General features: G+C 39.1%; 1 protein-coding gene across 1 annotated transcript; it reads right to left on the minus strand.

Moving 5' to 3' along the window:
• Positions 1–312: 312 nt before the first annotated feature.
• On the minus strand, positions 313–20,599 carry SMARCE1 (SWI/SNF related, matrix associated, actin dependent regulator of chromatin, subfamily e, member 1). Its single transcript, XM_060082308.1, has 11 exons — positions 20,124–20,599; positions 18,031–18,082; positions 17,810–17,853; positions 14,765–14,869; positions 9,573–9,653; positions 7,812–7,943; positions 7,311–7,482; positions 4,239–4,411; positions 3,624–3,725; positions 2,757–2,967; positions 313–585 (listed from the first exon to the last, which is right to left on the minus strand). Exons 2-11 carry the CDS (start codon positions 18,035–18,037, stop codon positions 377–379), a joined length of 1,236 nt encoding a protein of 411 aa, XP_059938291.1. The 5' UTR covers positions 18,038–18,082; positions 20,124–20,599; the 3' UTR covers positions 313–376.
• Between the last annotated feature and the right edge of the window lie 790 nt (positions 20,600–21,389).

Here is a 21,389-nt window from a genome sequence, read left to right on the forward strand (position 1 = left end):
ATGGGGACTGGGAAGGTTTAAAGCTATGGCTTTGGTAAGCACCCAAGTGAGCTGTAGGAAGGCATTTGTAAGAGTAGATTCTGCAGCATCAAAGGATAATTCTCTAAAAGAGGTGGGCATTTTCTCAATTAATTTAAATTCTGAGGCTTTCAAGAGTTGAGGGCTAGAAACAAGATCCAAAGAAAAGAACCATCTTCTTCCCGCTTAAGAAAGGTGACTGTGCCATTCAGCTCATGATGCTAAATGGTCCAAAAGCCTTTGGTGGTGTGATATGGACAAGAAAAAAATTAATACACAAACCACATAACACCATTAAAACTCAAAAAACATTTTTTCATTTAAAAAAGTATTTAGGACACATAAAACAAGGCAACATTTATTCTTTTTTCCCGTCTTCTGGTACGGGGTCTGTTGAAGCTTCCTCCACGGTTGCACTGTTGCTCTCTGAGCCAGTGTTACTATCACTGGTCCCTTCCTCTGCCAGACTGTCCACCCCCTCCTGCCCGCTCTCCTTGTCCTCAGGAGTAGACGTGCCTTCTTCACCATTCTGTTGGCTTTCCGTCGTTTCTTCAAGGTGTGTCTCCTCTGTAATCACACATTTGTCACTGTTAGTTCCAATACAAAAACTTCCTCTTCTAATTATGCTGACAGTCCAGAGCTGCAGCATCTGATGATAAGGCAGCCACTCACCACATATGGCTACTAAGCACTTGATATGAGCACGTGTGACCAAAGAAAGAACTTTCAGCATGTTTAAAACAATTTGGGATTTGGAAACAATCTACTTTTTAACTGTAAATTTTGAAATCTAAATACAGATCAAGTATTTCTGCTGAAAACTTAGCTTCCAAATTTTGATGTGCTCTAAGTCTAAAAATACACACCAGATTTTGAAGACTTATTAAAATTAATTTCACTTAAAAGATTTCATTGGGCTTCCCTGGTGGCGCAGTGGTTGAGAGTCCGCCTGCCGATGCAGGGGACACGGGTTTGTGCCCCGGTCTGGGAAGATCCCACATGCCGTGGAGCGGCTAGGCCCGTGATCCATGGCCGCTGAGCCTGCGCGTCCGGAGCCTGTGCTCCGCAACGGGAGAGACCACAACAGTGAGAGGCCCATGTACCGCAAAAAAAAAAAAAAAAAAAAAAAAAAGATTTCATTTAAAAAATGTCAGCAGTAGAAAATTTATAATTACACAGTGACTTATATTTCATTTCTATTGGACAGTGCTGTTGTGAAGTGCTTGGATTTAATGAGTGAGAAAGCAGGTATGGAAATGGTATAAGGCTGATATTTAAAGTACTTTGTTACAAGTCACGCTGGGCTGTTTTCTGTTATTGCTCTAATAGTCTTCAGAACAATTTTTTTCAGTTTTTTTCCTTCAGCTAGAAGGATGAAATCTGAGTAAAGACCTAGGCATGCTCTATTCATAGATGACAAAACAGAGGCAAGGCTGAATATTCTAGTTGCAAAATGAGCCAAAGAACCATGCTCTAATTCTCAAGCTCTTGTTTTAACCACAAAATGTGTTCACGTTCCAAATCTGTTAAGATAAAAAACATGTTCACACAAAACACAGAAAGGTTCAGATAATAAAACTTAAAATCGATCTGCTGAATCACATTCTGTAGAAATATCTGGTAAAGATACTATATTCTACTTAATGTTTTCCAGATGTCAAATGAGAAGTTGTCAGTTGAGCACCAAGTATGACTATGGTCCTTCTCACTTCTTGTAATGATGGTCTAGGGAGCCTTTGATTGTGTTTCCCATACTTTCAGCTCAGTTGTTTATTACACAGTGCACTGGACAGGGTCAAAACAGTGCCAGAAAGTAGAGTGATCTCAAAATTTCAAGCAATAATCGATTTAATCAGTACTTCATGTAAGCTGTGTTACTGTTTTCCTTGAGGAATGCTTTTAATCAGGAAAATCAGTAGAAGTATGAATTGTTCCAGGATGGGGTCAACAAATGCTTTCTATAAAGGCTAGATAGTAAATATTTCAGGTTTTGTGGGCCAGGTAGTCTCAGTTGCAACTACTCAACTATACTGTTGTAGCCCCAAAGCAGCCACAGACAATACATAAATAAACGGTTCCAACAAAACTTTATTTACAAAAGCAGGTGGCAGGCAGGATTTGGCCTGCAGGTTTTATTTGCCTAACTCCATTCTAGGACACCAGAGACGACACTGATCTTAAGAGCAATGACCACATCTTGTTTAAACAATTTTAGCAATAAAGGTTAAAATACTGAGTGCCAATATCATGTCAAGTGCAGTAATGATGATTTTATGTACATTTATCCTTGGGAACTCACTCTCAGAGGCAGGTGCTAGAATACGTGCAAATGAGGAAACTGAAATTAAATAACTTACCCAAAGTCACAGCGCTAGCAAATGGTGAAGCAGTATTAGACCCAGATCTGTCTGACTCCCGGGCCAGTATCCTTAACCATTAAACCATTATACTTTATATTCCCAGCAAAGGACATGACTCAATCTGGGCAAACAACCAAGACCTCACACAGCAAGACTAAAGACAACACACCACTGCTGTTTTGTACCAATACCAACATTTTCAGTGGACTCTACTATAAGAGATTAAGGTTTTGAAAGAAATGGGTAGGTCATATGGAGAATAATTCAAGAGGCAAGATCAACAGAGTGACTTCTGAAAAGCACTGAGAAAGGAAAAGCAGAACTGAGGACAGCTGTAAAAGCCCTCGACATGTACTTCGATATCAGCTGAACGGTTACCTGTCTCCATCGGAACGCTCTCGTCCTCGTTCTTTCCTTCGGTCTTATTAGCTGCCGGCTCCTCCTCGGGAACAATGCTGCTCTGGCTGCGCTCCGCTTGCTCTGCTGCCTCTTTCTCCCTTTCCTCCTGCCTTTTGCGAGCCTGTTCCTCGGCCTGTGCAATTTCAGCTGCAATTTTTTCCATATCCACTTCTACTTTCAAACCACACAACTAGCAGTCAGAAAACAGAACCCAAAAAACTCTCTTAGTCACGTTCTTTTCTTACAATCTCTGAACCAGAGAAATTGCTTTAAAAGCGGGTTTTCTTGGCTAAGAACTATATACATTTATACGGCAGAAAAAAACATGGGTTCCATGTCCTCTCGGAAGCTCTTGTGTCTACAGGAAAGTTGCCCTACCACGCCACATAACATCAAGTATTACAGAACAGCCGGTGAGACAATGCTGAAAGTTCTGGATGATACTCAAAGCTTCCATTTTATATTTCAGGCGGCCAAACACTAGATTTACTTGTTTTCATACAAAGTGCAAACTGTGAACTACAGCTAATGGAGACGGTTGATGAATAAACTGCAATGAAATGAAAATACTTCACAACTGCAAGAGAGTTTAAATGAAACCCTCAGAGGGTTCTAGAGTCTAAGGCCTAGTACATATGTGGTACTATATGATATTTCAAACCTATTGCAACTCTGCCAGAAAATGGAAATCATTTCATAAAGCAAAGACCTTGCCAGTTATAGCAAAGTTAACCCTGTTTCAAAGTGAACAACGTTCCATGAAAACACTATTTTGGAAAAAAGAAAGAGGGAAAAAAAAGTAACAGACACAGTGATAAAAGTATAGTTAACACATTAAATGTATACCCTTTTAAGTTCATTGTTAAATGAATCTGTGCTTTCCAGGAATTTCCTCTTCTTTTCTTGGTGTCGCTCCTCTATCTGAAGAAGTTCAGCTTCTAGTTTTCGCTGTAAAACATAAGATCAGGTTTTGTTACTACTGAACTATTTTCTCTAAAGCAAATTCAAACACAGAAAATGTCTCCTTTTTTTTTTAATGGTCCACACGTTCGCATAGTGTGATAAATGTTTTGAAGTTTTAATTTATTTATTACATAATGTATAGCTAAGATTTTTAAAATGTAAGATGCAGCATAGAGGGAATGACTGATTAATAAGTGTATGTTGGAGATACCGTTTCAGGCCTCAGCGATTTTTTGGAAAAAAAATATTTAGTACATCAGTAAGAGGTGACAGGATGTCTCAAAATTCTTAACGGATATGCTTTCTGTCAAAAGGCTCTACGTTACAGTTTTAATGACAAACTTATTAAATCTCTGGGAAAGGTCTACTCCCTCCAGCCTCTTCCCTGAATCAGGAACAGGTCAGACTGAACATAAATATTTAACAGGCACACTGAGGCATGGTATAGGATCAGGTCACCTAGCACCTGTGGCATAATAAAATGTTTTGTGACTCTACCTGGTGAACCATTAAGGACTGGACCTGTCGTTTGAGGACCTGCATTCTAGCTGTTGTGACGACAGACCGAACGTCTGGCACCACACTCTCACTAAGGATTTCACTGATGAGGCGGTGGTTTCTCTGGAAACGGGCGGTAGCTGTATGCTTCATTGAAAAGCCATCATCATAATCTGGAATGAACAAAAGGACCTGGAAGTTAGGTCACCAACTACCATCGTCAGGAGAGTGCAACAACGTTAACACTTAGTTACCAAGGAGTCATGGCCCTCACTGGTTTAACAAAGTCTAAAATAAATCTTTAAGTTACGAGGTGCATCTGGGAAGATGTGCCTGAAACACAAATGAAATACAACCATGTGTCTTTGGCCTGGAAATCAACATGAAGGCTGCACTGACAGCAAAACAGATTTTGCCAAATGTCTCCCTTTTGGGGGAAGTAATTTAAGGGTTTTACAACTGGTGATACATAGGGACTGGGTGGTGTCTTTGTCACTGTAGCACTTTTAAGTAAGGAAAATGCCCACTGCAGAGAAAACGTTATCTCTAGCAATATTCAGTCTCCCAGATGGGCATATATATTTTATAAGATTAAAATACCACTAAAGCCTTAAAAATGTTTAATTCTAAATTTCACTTTTAATTTTTATCAATTTACACACATATACATTTGTTGTCAGTGTATGAAGGTATATTACATGCTGTTTTCTTCCACTCAAGTGCATATGCATATAGTATGGATCTGGTTTACAAGCTTATTCTTAATAGCTATTACCTTTGCTCTATCACTACCAGTTTTTGACGTATCTGCTAACAACCTGTGCCATTATTTACTTAATATTTTTATTTAAATCAACTTAGGGCCTCCCTGGTGGCGCAGTGGTTAAGAGTCCGCCTGCCGATGCAGGGGATACGGGTTCGTGCCCCGGTCTGGGAGGATCCCATATGCCGTGGAGCGGCTGGGCCCGTGAGCCATGGCCGCTGGGCCTGCGCATCCGGAGCCTGTGCTCCGCAACGGGAGAGGCCACAACAGTGAGAGGCCCGTGTACCGCAAAAAGAAAAAAAAAAATAAATAAATCAACTTAAAAAAAAAAAGAGCTTCCTCTTAAGCAATACACATTAAAACAAAAGTTCCTCTCTGAACCAACTAACCATCTTAGTGTGCCGTCAGAGGTGGGGGACCACACTTTAGGAAACTGCTACAAAGGCTCAAATTGTTCTGCTATGTCAGTTTAGCACGTCCCTTAATTTTGGTGCTTAAGTAGTCCCTAAAACTCTTATTACCAGAAACACCACTGCTACGAACTGGACTGGTAGGGGAAATAAAGTCTTAAAAATCTGGGCCTTTCTTTGCACTTTAGTTGCCTGTTTTTTTTTTTTTTTTTTTGGGGGGGGTAGGTTTATATTTTCTAATCACCAAGTATTTACTTTATTTCATGAATATTCTCTTTCTAAAATGTCAGTTAAAAAAGACTTCACTGTCTTGTGTGGATAACTACGTATGCTTTGTAGGCCTTGTAGGTCTTCTTTGTTAAAGTGAGCAGCTGTTGTACTCGTGGATGTGCTGCCTTTCTCTTGGTTTTATGTACATTTCCACCTCCCAAGTCTTCCTCTTTCTACTCAGTTCTGAGGGATAAGGTCCAAGGTCTAAAGTCATTCTTACCCTGGTATCTTAACTATTTCCATCCTTTCTTACTAGCAGCTCTAATATCCTATTTTAAACTTAAAAAACATAATGGGCAGAAGTCTGAGAAACAGAGAAAAGGACTCTCTTTGAAGACTGTTCCTAAGTGAAGCTCTTTCAGTCCTTCTCAGTGTTCCTGCTGTTACCTTTCACCTGTGAAAACTTCAACTTATATCTACTTACGTCTTCTACGTTGCTAGCTTTTGTTTCCGATTATTACTGACGCCCATCCTTCCAATTATTTGTAGACTGGATCTTCTATTTTTTTTAGTTCTGTATACTTTCTTGCACTAATTATCCAATTTGAGCAACTAAAGTTTGCTTACACTACTGTGTCTTTAGCACTGATGATTCTGCTTAACATGCTATATTGTTTCTATTCCCTATTCTATTTTCCATATTATATTTTGTATTTATGAGAATATTTGTCAATATCCCAGTCCTTTCTTTTAAAAACTCATTTTTGTTTTTCTCTCCTTTTAAGTATATCAGTTTATTCATGTCTTTAGGTGGTATTACTGCTTCCTTTCTTAAAGGTCTCTTCTTTAAGGTCTTACAAGCTTTTTCTTTGTTACTACTACTTCTTTAAAATGGGATCTTAAATTATTTTCTAGATGTTTTTGTTGCTTGTAGCTAGAGCTTCCAACCTTTTCCACATCATGGAAGTACACAAAGAAAATATTATTTGTATAGCATGCTTGCTATGTGGATGAGTATACTCACAGCTGGAGGTGGCTAGCTCTGAAGCTCCTTGCAGCTTCAGACCCTGCATGGTTACAGAGAACCAACCAGAGGTACAAAAGCATACCTGCAAACTCTTCACGGAATGCCAACTAGGAAGCTCTGCTCTGTGTGCGGGGGTGTGCGCGTGTATAAAGTTTGTAGGTGTGCACCCTCCTAAGTGTCATCATGAGTTGTATTTATAAATTCTAGCTGGATTTCTGAATTAACTAGAAAAGAAAGTTCATAATGCCTCTTCCCACTCATTAACTTTCTCCCTTAAGAGCCTTTAACTCAGCCAATTTAGGGAACCAGTAAGAAAGTAGAATATAACTTGAAGGCATTCAACTTTTTAAAAGCAGTTGAGGTAAAATTCTGATTGTGACTAAAAAACCTTCCATGCATTCTGAGTACAAAGATTTTGATAAACGATAGGTAGTTTTTGCTATCTTCTACACTAAAAAGGGTGTTTCTTTATCTTTGGGAAGTTCACATACAAATATTAATCAAAATAATTATTCAAATTATTCAAAATATTGAAATGGCACTAAATTATGCTTTGTTTCCATTTAGAATAGGAAATAAAACTTAAGAGATTTCTCATATTTTAATTCTCAGAGAAAGCATAAACAAAGCCCCGCTATTTTTTTTTTTTTTTTTTTTTTTACCATCTGGATCTTCAGCAGGCTGAATGCTCATGTAAGGTTCTCCTTTCTCCATGCGAGACTGTCTCTGTCGACTTTCTTCCTCTAAAGCAGCTTCTGCACGACTTTTTGCATTTATGTAAGCAAGGTACGCGGGGGAATTATGATAGGCCTTCATAGATTCATTGTACTCTATCTGAAATTCAAATGTTTTCAGTTTTAGAATTGACATTTTGCAGGTTACAATGAGTACTTATATTACCTCATTTGAATATCAAAAGACATGATAATGATCTCCTTTTTTTTTTTTACAGACAAGGGATCTGAAGTCTTAGAGAAATTAAGTGACTTGACCCAGGCAGACAATGACTCAGCTGTCTGATTAGATCTTATGTTTCTTTTATAAATAATAAGGCAAGTGTTCATGAATTTTCTTTTTTTTTTTTTTTTTTTTTTATTTTACAAATTTAATCAGTTATACATCATGAATTTTCTATTGTACCCATCTCCATAGTCCCATTCTACCTTTTCTGCTTCGTATTCGTTTAAATATTCTTGTTTTTCTTCATCAGTGAGATCTCGCCACATGCCACCAATAATCTTGCCAATCTCCCACAACTTTAGGTCAGGGTTGGAAGCCTTTACTTGGTCCCAGACCTTGAAAAGGACAAACAGTTGAGATTTCAGTACTGATGCCTAAAAATAAAGACCTTTAAAAATACTTTTTAATATAGAAACCTTCAATCATCAACAAAGGCAGAGGCAATAGTATCAAATCCCCGTGTTCTCTTCAGCCTGCTGCAATAATTATCGGGTCCTCTGTCAGGTTACTTTAAGGCAGATCTCAGATATCTCCAATCACTGCAGACACTTATGATGAGCTAACGCAATAACATAGTCTTATGTCTTTCTAAAAATTCACGAGAGTTTAGGAGGAATGTGGTTACTCTGCATAATACAATACACCATATTGTCAAATACATGTATAATAATTCTGACCAAAAATTTTAAAATTTCTAAATAGTGGTGAAAATCAATAAATGCTCTTGTCTTTAATAAAGATAACAGTTATACTTGTTATTTTAAGAGTAATGGAGGTTCATACCGTATGACCCAGCAATCCCTCTACTGGACATATACCCTGAAAAAACCATAATTCAAAGAGTCATGTACCCCAATGTTCATTCCAGCACTATTTACAACAGCCAGGACATGGAAGCAACTTAAGTGCCTATCGACAGATGAATGGATAAAGAAACTGTGGCACATATATACAATGGAATATTACTCAGCCATAAAAAGAAACGAAACTGAGTTATTTGTAGCGAGGTGGATGGACCTAGAGTCTGTCATACGGAGTGAAGTAAGTCAGAAAGAGAAAAACAAATACCTTATGCTAACACATATATATGGAATCTTAAAAAAAAAGGTTCTGATGAACCTAGGGGCAGGACAGGAATAAAGACGCACACATAGAGAATGGACTTGAGGAACGGGGAAGGGTAAAGGTAAGCTGGGACGAAGTGAGAGAGTGGCGTGGACATATATACACTACCAAATGTAAAACAGATAGCTAGTGGGAAGCAGCCGCATTGCACAGGGAGATCAGCTCGGTGCTTTGTGACCACCTAGAGGGGTGGGATAGGGAGGGTGGGAGGGAGATGCAAGAGGGAGGGGATATGGGGATATATGTATACATATAGCTGATTCACTTTGTTATACAGCAGAAACTAACACAACATTGTAAAGCAATTATATTCCAATAAAGATGTTAAAACAAAACAAAAAAAACAAAACAAAAAAAGAGTAATGTAGGTTCATCACCAAAAAAAAAAAAGAGGAAAAATTCAAGGAAGTATGAAGAAAATAAAAATTACCATAAGCTTATTGTTTAGTGATAACCATTGTCTTCTAGGCTTTTTTAAAATTCAAACTAACATGTATTTGCTATTATTTTTATAAAAATAAGATACTAGTACATGTAGTCTTGCATTCCTTTTTTCACTAAACGTGTTCCTTATGTCATTAAATATTCTCCAAAAGACTACATAAGTAACATTGGCTATGTAACTCTGCTTTAAGTATTTTAACTGTTTATTTAATCATGTTTTTGTTGGATTTTAGTTCTGGAATTCGGAAATCAGAACTAATTTCTTTAAAAACTGCAATTCTGTATCTTTTCCTCTGACTCTGCACAAAAAAGCTGGCTAAGCCAATCTGAAACCTGACATAAAGCCAAGAGCAAAGACGGCAGTCCTCACTCCTTTCTGGCTCCTGAGCACCTACCTTTCTGCTGTACCGCATGTAGGGCATCAGCGGCTTATCTGGTGGCTTTGGGGGTTTTGGAATCGTAATACCAGAGGACGCCTAGGAAAGAGTTAAATACATTCATTACTCAATTGCAAGAAGTTCACCAGCAAACTGAAAAGAGAGTCCCTTAAAAAATGCTAATGCGCCTTTCTTCTACTCGTCCATGGATACAAGATTCTTATATTTTCTCCACTGAAAATACCTATCACTGCAAATTCAGAAATGTTCACATCAGAAGAAAATAAAGAAAATGACTTTAGGCACATAATTTTTTAATACGTTATTAGCAGTTTATTGCCACTGCTTTGACAACCTGGCTGTAAGAATAAAATATTACACAATAATTCATTACATCGAAAATATATGGTTGTATATCAGATGTCCCACGTTTAGGACATTACCTGGCACCCTTTTATTTTACTTAATTTACCATTACACATACAGTCAACACTTGATTACCTCACTGGAAGCCGAACTCGTTCAGCACTTACCACACCTCATACTGCCTACAGGGGACTATTTACTATTTGCACCATATCAGGAACGCACCTCCACACGAACAACCGCCACCACCGCAAACCCTACTTCCTAGGTTCAAAAATGGAAAACGAAAAAACCCTTCGTAGCTCCTTTATTATGACTAGAGATTTTACTTTTCTGAAGGTTCTACGCCCATATCTAGTGTCTTTTTTTAATAAAGGAGACCAGGAAGTGTGAACTGAAGTCATGCCTTTTTTTATTCCTAATCACAGTGGAGGAGTGAACAAGTTTACCAGGAACAGAGAAATGGCAGAAACAGGGCCTGATTAAGTTACTTTTGAGACCTTATATCAAGAAACTCCATTTAATTTTTAAAAAATGCTGGTTTTGTGAGGAAGACACAGGAAGAAAGGGAAAGGAAAACAGAAGAACAGGAGGCGAGGAGACTGAAAAATAGTTTTTAAAAAGGTAAAGAAGAAAGTGGGTGAGGGAAGGAAAAAAGGGAAAGAAAGAGGAGAGATCAGCTCTTTCTAAAAGCTAAATCTAGGCAAGATACCAGATAGCTCCCAGTGGGCACCCCCACACCTCCAACGAGGGAGCGCTGGGGCTGAACCTACCCTCAGCTCTACACGCACGGCTGCATTTGATCAAGGACCCAGAATCAATGATGGCTGAATCACATTTGTTTCTCCCAAATTTCTGGGAGACTCCTGATACTGCACCTCCTTTCCAGGCCGGGGGGAAGAAGAGCTGGCTTCACTCTAATGACCAAGAGACAGGAATCAGCAAATTCGTGCAAGAAAACTAAGGTGCCATTTTGTTCCCTTGCCCTGATGTTGCTGTTGTGGTAAAACCGGAGGGAAACCCCTCCATTCTGGGCTGAAACCCCCAATCAACCTTATTTTTCATGCAAGGGCTCCGGGAATAGTGTGTTGGTACCTGCTTCCACCACTTTCCAACAGTGCTCCTTCTTCCTGTGAGGAGCGTCTCCCTCCCTCCCTCCATACTTGTCAGTTAACTCTGCTTCCTCTCTGCTTCTCCACACGTGAACTTATCAGAACGTATTTCTCCTCTGAAGCAGTATTTCCCTCTTTCCACTCCTCCCACGTATTCTTAGCACACCTCATGCTGATGCTCATGTAGATAGACTCTGTTTTTAGCTAGCAGTGGGTAACGGGGTGAAGTGAGCCATGGGGGATGGAAACTGTCAACAGTGGTGGTATGAACAGCCTCTAGATCTGTCTCAGGGCTGTAGGAGTTCTCTGGGGTGGGTGGGTGGGATTTCTACAAAGCTAACCTTATGTCATGAGTTCAGAGCAAGAAACACATAAAAGTCTGATTCTTCATAAAGTTATTAGAGAGCACTTCCAACTTATATCCAACACAAACCTTCAGAATTGCATGAAGTGGGTTACAAATAAAGTTGGAATTGTGCCAATAATTGAAGTTGGTAGACCACTGTTAACAATTTTTTAAAAAAGAGGTAAAGAATTCTAAAATGTCTATGCTTTAATATGTGAAATTAAAACTTTAAAAACAAATTACAGTAATATTTGCTCTTTGATATTTTTCAAAGAACTGTATTTTATAACAATGAATTTGCTTATTTCTCTTCTTTTCTCCCAAAGGAACATGTTGAGGTCGTATTTTCATTACACTGACCAATTTACAAATACAAGGAAAACAAAACCAAACCCAAAATAATAACAACACAGTTAAATTCTAGCTGGTTTTCAAGATATTAAAGGTTTATATCACTAAACACTCCTAATTTATTAACCATCTCAAACAGATATCTTTCTACAATTTCTCAAACATTATTCTTTAAAAAAGAAAAAAGAAGCAGTCTGCACTGAACACAATTATAACCACTGCTTTGCTATGATCCTCTAGTTTGAGGTATGAAACCTGCTGGCCCCTTTATTAAATGGCCTGGTGGTTATGCTTTTGGAGGGCATGTCTCCTTTTTTAGTGGTTCCTTTCCTTGCTGCTATCAGGAAACCTACCTCTAGCAGCAACTGTCCCTCTTTCCAACTGGCAATGAGTTGAGGGAAAACAACTAACTATGCTTGTTAAAACTGTGCTTACAATAGAGTAAGATCCTGGGAATCTCCTATGAATAAAGCCCATGATTTTGTGAAATTCTGGCTACTCAGAGATTTTTGTTGTTTATTCCCATTTTTCAGCTGTTTCTCTGGTAGGATCTTATCTAAGGTTTTCTTCGGGGATGGAATTTCCATTAAAGCAGAGAAATGAGCTACTTTCAACATTTTGTCTTAATCTGTCTTCACACCTGTACTTGAGAATGTTAATCATCATCTGATGAAGAACTCACTAGAAGTGAATTCCATATCATAGCTACCATAAGCACTCCAAAAGGTTTCAACATGCTATATATAAAATGTTTATTGTCTGAAAACCATTCGAGTGTACTGGAGTCATCGGGAAAACCAGATGTTCTGTGGACTCTACAAGAAGCTATTCATAGGGTGTCACCGAATCATTCCTTCAAATCCATGACTTAAGGCGATTTGCAGACAGTAATGCCAAAGAGGAGCCCCCCTCCAAAAAAAACACACAGGTGAGGTCATCTTAAAGTAACACTTTTATAAAGGTCAAAATCAGATCTACTGAGTCCTAACAGAGTTTAAGTTATACATATATAGTAGTATAAAACTTTAGGCATAACTAATTTTCATAGAGAATGATTCAATGACCTGAGAGGTCACTAGAAGTTGAAGGGGCTAGGATTAACACAGGCTAAAAGCCTCCACATTTTCTAGGCTCTTCAAGTTAAGTCTAGAGAGCACTTTGATTACACTTCATTCTGGTGTTGAGAGAACAATAATACAAAGAAAACAACCATAAAGAACCAGAAGATCAATGTTTCCATGCTCAACAGCCCTCCTATACTAATCTAGCCTAAAGCTAGTGCCTAGCCCCAAATACTGGGTTCTAACACCTGAAAGAAAGAATGGGGAGAAACAGACAACTTGCCGAGGCCCCAGGACAGGAACTGCACTTTCCTACTCCTAGTAAGTCTCCACTGAATGATCTCACTTTGTTAACAAAGAATCCCACAGATACATCCAAGTTAAGAACAAAATGCTTACAGAAACTGAAATACAAATGATTCTAATATTACAGTTACCACCATTTCTTTTCCATTAACATAGATAATCAAGAGCTGACTGTATAGAGCTATTGAAATGTAATCATTCTTTTGTTTACTGCCCATGAATAATTTTCTGTATTAACATGAATGGTCCAAAATCGATTCTACTCCTTGTTTAAATTAAAATGTTCTTTACCGTTTGATAACTTTGTGACCCGTTACACTTGTGAAACACATTCAGGCCAGGGAAAAACAAGTACCGATGCACATAAAAATTGTATGCATTGTGAAATGCATACATTCACACACTTTGTCAGAATTCTTTTCAGATACCATGAAATATGCATGGCACATAAAACTTGATATGCTTATGAGGTACAAATTATGCAGAAACAATGAAAATTTAGACAAACAAAACCTATCAAGCTAAGCAATATGCTTACCAAGATAGACATATAGTTTGATAGGTACAAGCTTTCTGCTCTAGCTTGACTACAGGGTGAGAGGGCTTTTTTGAAGTCACACTAATTGAACTACTTATGAATACAGCAAACAAAAACCAGGTATTAAAAAGTTTACAGCCATTCTGGGTTGTATAAATTCTCACCAATACCACATTCCAATGTATGTAGGTATTTGGCTTTTGGATTTATTATTTATTTTTGGTAAATCATTTTGACAGTTATTTGTTTCTTTGGTACCTAAACTTCCTTAAATGGACTTTAAGATGACTGTAAAATAAAAAGTCTTCTAACGGGAGGAAGAATTCTCAGAGCTTTCTGAGATGTTCTTCCCAGGTTATAATCCTCAAATTTGGCTTCAATAGAATTCTCCAATTCTTTCTTTAAAAAAATAAATAAATACAAATAAATAAATAAAATAAAATAGAAAGTCTGAGTTACATCATCCAATTTTGGTATATTAGGCTGATCACTTACGTGAAACATCCTAAGTTTCAGAAATTATATCCTTTTTCCTATGGATTATAAACACACTTCTAGCTGTAGATATCTACAGTCCGATCATTCAAATTAATTTCATTCAACTTTTGTTCTGCAATTCGTTGAAGTGACATTAAAATCTTTTTAATTAGAGAGAAATGAATCTCAGTTAGGTCAACTGTTAAATCCAAAAGACAAATAATTATGTGCAGCAGTTCAAACTGGTAGGGCAGCTAGGCCTGTAAGCCCAGCCTTTATTAAGAAACTAAGGTCTTGAGCCTAATGCCAATTATCTTAAATGAAAGATACTCTTCATCTCAAAAAGGGCATCTTAACCATAGGAAATTCTAGGTTTGTCTACATATAGTATTAGCATTAAGTGCCCAAGGCTTTATCGCTACCAACCACCAAACAGAATAAATTATTTTCTTCTATATACATATCCAGATCTCACTATTTTTTCATTTTTCAGTGTAAGATTGTACAATGAATATTTAAAATAGTCTAAAAGCCAGGTTAAATTTTTTTCTTTTTTTAAATGGCTGTCCTGATGATTCAAAGGACCTAACTCTGAAGGCATTTCTGGTCAATTCCAGTTGTTTGCTGGATGCTGTAATAGTTGATTCTCCTACCGTGACCCGGCTGTTGGTGCCCGGGTTCCCTCCCAGCCTGTAGTTGTTGTAGGCGAGATGACTGTATGGATTGTATCCCACAAACCCTGGTGTGCTGGGCATTTGCTGATGGAAACAAATGAGACAAAAACACGAATGAGAAATGAGCTCAAACGAGGAAAACACAGAAATGAAAAATGATCTGCATATGGCATGCAAAAGCAACCTGATTTTAAACAAGCAATGATGTGTTGTAACTGTTCTTTTTCTTTCAGTGAAAACCAGTCTGTGTGTGTGTTTTTTTTTTTTTCCCTCTCTTTCTGTCTCTTTGCAGGGGCCAGTGGTGTTCGTGTGATTGTGAATATGTGTGCTTGCTTTTTGGGATAAGCAATACACTGAAGTGTCTCAAACATTCAGGGTTACTTTATGGTCAACAGTATGAAATAACAACTTAGCGATATTTGTCTGAGATAGGAAAGCTTGAAATGTGATAAGCTAGGAGTCTGAGAACACTTTACATGCAAAACAAAACGTGATTTATTTGACAGTTATGTGAATGCCGCCAATGTATTATCTACCAAAAACAAAAACAAGAAATGAATCACTTTCAAAGACAGCTTTAAATCATTTTATACAGTGTGAGAAATGAGAAGAGATTCAAATCAGGAAGTCAGAAGTTGTCAATAGAAAAGAACATATGTGGGATTCAATGGATGTCACATACATGATTTCAAAACAAAGACTTGTAAGAAATGCATGGATTTCATTCTGGGGGTACTGTCTGATCTTTTTAATCCATTCTTTCATAGGCTTTCTCTTCCATCTCTTCTTTGATCCATCTTCCACAGGTCAATCATGAACAATTTCTGCATTTAGTTTTAACGTGAACTACTTTTCTAGTAGACAGACTTGAACTTTCTTTTCTCATCTAGTTTCCTGACAGCCCTAGCTCTTTCAAACCACAACTGCTCGTTGGAGCAACAGAATTCTTGGCTTTTGTAAATTATGTGTTGATGTGATCACAAATGGGCTCTTATATAGCAGTGCCCTTCGTGATTAATAAAATGACATCCAATGCTCATGAGAATCAAGGTATGATGCATAAAAAGGATGTAGCAAAGAGAGACCAAAAGTAAGGTATTTTATCTAATGGACCTCAATCAAAACAAGTGACAGTAATTTCATTTTAACATGCAATTGACAATACCAATGCTGAATTGTATAATAAACTTAACACATCCCAACTAAACTGTAGCTATTATAAACACAATTTTCTAAAACATGCCACTGCACATAGCCTTAGTGTCCAAAAGAAAGACAGTCAAGCAGATAATACATTTGATATTCTTTAGAAGAAAACTACTGATCAATTTCTGGTCTATGTAGTTATAGAAGACGCAAATCAAGCATACATAAGTAGGCAAAACACAGATGAAGTATCAAAGGCACAAAAGAAGTTTATATTACTTGGAGTGGTACATTTGGGTGGTAGTGGTGGGTGGAGGTGGTGATGGTGGTGGCAGAAGAAATGGAAAAAAAAGAAAGGAGGATAACTCATTTAATATCCATTCTGTTGGATGTCCTAACCCCTAGTCTTCTGTAGTTTATGTGTAAATGTGAGATTATAATGGTACAGAAGTATGACTAAAGAAAGGTAAAAATATCCCTTTCTACATTTAAGAAGTCATAGGGTTAATTTCTGAGCTATTTTTATTATCTCAAAAAATCAAGTCTGTTTTCAAGATATTATATGCTGTCAGAGGCAGTATTTGCGTCAAAATGACACCTTCAAAGTTGCATAAGCAATGATAATCACTATTCAACATTATGAGGCGGTAATGTAAGAAAATAAGGGAACTAAAAAAAAAATCGAAACTAAAATATTACAATTATACCATTTCCAAAAATGAAGTACATGGTTAGCTCTTTGAGGTCAGGAATCTCAATTGTTCAACTCCACCTGTATAGCCATTAGCAGAGTGCCAAGGAGATGGTCATAAGAAATGTTCTTTGATTTAAGAAAGGAAACAAACCAAACACAGGACTTTAAGATCTACCAGAAGTAACTTTAGAAACTGTATGTTATATAAATTGAGCTGAGAAGATGTGATACAGTATCTCTTTTTAAAAGCATCTTACTATGGAAAAATAAATTGTTGATAAACATAACTAAAACATACATCTGAGGGTTAGTAAGTAAAACTAGTTTATCTAGTGGAGAAAACAAAATTACACAAGGACCTAATTAGTAAACTAGCCAGAAATCTAGGGGTAGGGACTATGGAAGGAGGGCTAACAGCTTTAAAGAACTTCTTTTGTAGGATATGGTCAATGTTAACAGTGTTTTGTTTTTGTTTTTAAATAAAAAAACAACAAGAAATCCATTTCAGCAAGGCCTGAATGGTTACTGTTAAAACTGTTTTGTGGATTGGACAATTATTTTACATGCTGACCAAGCTGGGCCAGAGCTTGCTGGGTGAAAAAAACTAGTTCACTACTATCATTTAGGCACTTTGAAACATATCAATTCTCAATCCAATAAAACATTACTTATGGAGTAAAGTGAAATGGCAGGATCTGACCCACAGATAATGAAATCCTTACTTGAACAGCTTGAAAATAAAGATTTACAATAAGTTATTATAGAACTGGAAGCTTTATTGTTTGATTTAACATGAAAATTATATACAGACAAGGAGAGAAAAACGTAACCAGCTGAAGGTTAGGCTTAAAAATAATAAATGCCAGAACGAGCATTCATTTCATATTAACTTTCAAGACTCTTAAAAGAGATTAACAAGAAAGAAGTGTTAAACCTGTCACTTATTCCCAATTAAAAAAAGAACTGAGCATAGGAGGTTGGCATTTCAGTAGTATGTTTCTTTAAATGTTGGGGTTGGTTCAAGGTAAGATGCAGAGTTATTTTATTTAGTAGGAAGTGCTGTTTTTTAGCTGAATTTTTCATCCTGTTGCTGTGATGACTGAGTGACTGTCACTGGAAGACATCTGGGTTTTTGTATCAAGGCCAGACGTGGCTATTACATTAACAAGAAAATTAAAACTTACTGTTGCAGGAGCTGGGGTGGGAGGTGGGGCATAAGATGGTCTTTCTGTTTGAAAGAAAATAAATAACTTCTTGTAAACAACTGAGATATAATACTATGCAACAAAACTACCAATGGTCCTGTTTTGAAGAAAAAAAAAATGAGAGTATTTTGGAATTCCCATTTGCTAGGGCATTAGTCTCTTATTAATATAGATTGATAAATATAAAAAATGAAACTTACTTGACATTTTGGAAGATTAAGTTCTCAGTTCCTTAAGAATGAATCTGAGACACTAAAATAAAAAAAAAGAAAAATAAAGAAAAATAATCAAAACTCAGCAAGCATAAGAGAATGTTTTCCTAAAGAATAGGGTAGTTTAATTGGTATTTCTTAGTAAAAGTACATTGTCGTCTAGTAATCCAGCCTTTTTAATATTTTACTAGTTCTTTAGGTCATTTGGTTGATCCGAATTAAATGACTAAAACAAATTACTGGGGATATTAAAAAGTAAAATTAGACAGGTACTTGCAAGTTTTTTCGTTTTTTTTTTTTTTTTTGATACTGAGCCACCCCTTGTATGGAAAACGTTTTGCTGATGCCATGTAAACATTTAATCAGACTGATAAAAATACAGTGACAGTAGAATGCGATGTACTGTCAGGGTCTACCTCAACAAGGCCTACCAGATACTGACAGCTCCCTGATCAGCCGCAGCTCTGCCTTCCTTTTAGGATAACAACTTCTACTAAAATGGAGCAGCATTTTATTCCTGGAGGCAGTGCAAAAGGTAATTGGTGTGACAGTGAACTTTACATTCTCTTATAGAGGTAAACAGCTTTATAACTGCTGGGAATAAATTTTGAGAGTCTACCTGAAAAACTCTTATTACCCTTCTCAGCCCATTTCAAAATATATCTCCTCAATGGATACATTTCAAAATATATCTTGACAAATTACCTGTGCGGAATTAATTCCTTCCTCATCTGTACTCCTGACCAATTTACACAGATCTATGCTATCGTATTATACCTGTTAATGTGGGTATATTGTGTGCTGCTTAGAAACAGGGACCATTTAATTTATTATTGTAGTCCCTGTACCTAGCTCAATTCTTCTTTTTTTCTAGCTCAATTCTTACTAACTTTTGTCCTAGTATTACAAGCTCACCACATGACCGTACACAGGTGAGCTTGTTCCTCACCTCAATATACATCACACACTGTGTGTACAAAGAGACAAACATTCAATTTTAGAAATAAGGCAAATAACTTTTATGACTACTGGAGTACTTTCATCCAACATTATGTGAAACAAACATGATTTTTTTGCTTCTGTTTTGCATTTTAAGGGAATTCCTGGAGCATTATGAATAAGAGGCCTGGCGCAGAACGAAATCGTTTATTTTCTCAATGGCCCAACCTGGGTCTCTCCCTCTCTCCTTAAGGAACAGGCAAGAAACCAGAGTCTGGTGCAGATTTCCTTCCTGCTCAAGTTCAGGTAGGCTGTCAACATCCACTAGGCCTTGCTGGGGGGAGCCCTGACAATAACTGCCACAAGCTCCCTGATATGTCACACTTTGTTGCTAATACTTTAAAATTACTGATCTCCTCTGCTATACTATAAATTCCAAGAGCGACCTTGTACATTTGTCCACCACCGGATGCATGCCCGGTGCCTGGCATAAACTCCTAAAGTATCTGTTGACTACCTTATACGGGACAGGCTTACTACTTACACCATCTGGTTTAACAGTCACAACTACCAACGAGATGTGTACTGCTATTCCCATTTTACAGAGAAAAAAGGGAGTCTCGGCGAGTATAAGTAACTTGTCTAAAGACACATAGCCAGGGAAGTGCCAGAGTTGGGTTTCAAACCCAGGTCAAACTGTTTCCGAGCTTTCGCTCTTCACTCTAAGCCACACCACGAGTCCTCAGGTCGCTGCCTGAACCGAGGGGAAACCACCTTCCCGGGGGTGAGGACCACGGGCTTGGCTTGCCACAAGGGCTTCCTCTGAGGTCGTTTCCTTTAGGTTTGTGTGAAGGATGCACTTTCCCAGCGACTCTACTAAAGAGGAGTATGCAGAGGTGCTCTGACCAATTCCGCGGGGTTACTGGAAGGGGCACATCTGGCCGCCCAGGAGGAGCCTCAGATGGCACTCCCTCCCCACCCTCGCTCCGCTAGGCCTCAGAGAGGCCGCAACTGGCGCCCGGCTCTGGCGCCGCGGCCAAGCCTGAACCCCAGCAACCCCCGGGGACTCGGGGTCGGGCCAAGCCGGGACCCCACGCCTCACCACCCTCCCGACCCAGTCGAGCCCAGTCGGAAACACTCACCCGCGGGCAGTAAAAACGCCCGCAGCTCCGGCCTCGCTTCCCTTTGTCCCGCGCACGCCCCGCCCCTCGCGTCCGGAGCTTCGGCGCTCGCACTTTCAACACTCTTCTTAATTCCTTTCAAGGCCCCAACCGACTCTCTTAAGAAAAATAAGTCTTCTAGTGGGGACGCGGTGGTGCTTAGTACAATCAAGGATTTTTTCAGGCCCCATACGTTTCTCAAAACTCCCCGAATTTGGGTAATTTGCCAGCCGGGCGCCGATTCGTCACGGCGGAGAGGGCGGAGGTGGCCCGACCGCTGGGTAGGCCGAAACCACGCGGCCGCGGAAGAGCGGGAGCAGCGACGGGTACGCGGCGGCAGGTGCGAGGCTGCGCCGAGGGGAGGTGGGAGCGCGGCCTCAGCTTCCCCGCGCGGGGCCGGAAGGCAGCGGGAAGCGCGCCGGCAGCTAGCCCCGGAACCACTGTGGCCGCGAGGCCCGCGCGCCACTCCGGCCGGACTCAGGCCGCGCACGTCCCCGCCTCCGAGGGTGTTTTTTTTTTTTTTTTTTCTTTCTTTCCTTCCGGTCTTTTTCTTTACTCTTTCCCTGGGAGCTGGAGTGTATACTTCAGTAAGCCGAGGGTGCAGTCGTGGAGCGCGCGGTTCGCAGTTTCTGCTCTCCCGCGCGCCTCCCAGGGCTTCCTGCCTTAACGGCCGGGCAGGAGCCTTGGCGAAAGCAGCACGGACCTTTCCAGTTTTCCCAAGCGCGAGGCTAGGGTAACTGCCACAGGTTTCTGAGCCAAGGGCCGGAGATGTTAATCCCCTTGCCCCAGGTTGTGTGCTCTTGCAACGCCGGGCAAGGGTCTCTGTCCCAACGCGCCTTGACTCATTCGGTTCTCTCCACCGGGAACGACTGTCCTTCACTTTTCAGCTTAAACTCATCTGTCCTTCCGGATCCAGCTCAAATTGTTTGTGATGCCCTCCTGGAACTTTCCTGTTCCCCCCCTTAATCCTTCCTCTGAACTCCCAAGATTCTTTGATAACTTTATTATGGTCTTTACCTGATATCGGACCGTCTGTCATTTTCAATGCAATATGAGAGCCATGAAAGCAAAGGTTCAGTCATCTGCATTGGTCATCTTCGTATCGCCCGTGCCCAGTAAGGGCTTGACCCGTTGTTAGATGCTCAATAAATGTGTATTGAGGCAGGTTCTGGTCTAGTCCAGGGCTCTTTCCACTAAATCATGACTATGTTGGTTTACTAGATAGTAGCTTCTCCTTAGATATATAAA

This window comes from Mesoplodon densirostris, chromosome 18 (genome assembly GCF_025265405.1).
Source record: "Mesoplodon densirostris isolate mMesDen1 chromosome 18, mMesDen1 primary haplotype, whole genome shotgun sequence".
In the NCBI taxonomy this organism is placed as follows: domain Eukaryota; kingdom Metazoa; phylum Chordata; class Mammalia; order Artiodactyla; family Ziphiidae; genus Mesoplodon; species Mesoplodon densirostris.

Coding starts and splice junctions, on each gene's coding strand:
- SMARCE1 (XM_060082308.1), bottom strand. Junction 9,654..14,764: donor GCACCAACAGCCGGGTCACG/GTAGGAGAATCA, acceptor ACTCTTTCCTAG/GCGTCCTCTGGTATTACGAT. Junction 7,944..9,572: donor ACATGCGGTACAGCAGAAAG/GTAGGTGCTCAG, acceptor GTCCTTTTCAAG/GTCTGGGACCAAGTAAAGGC.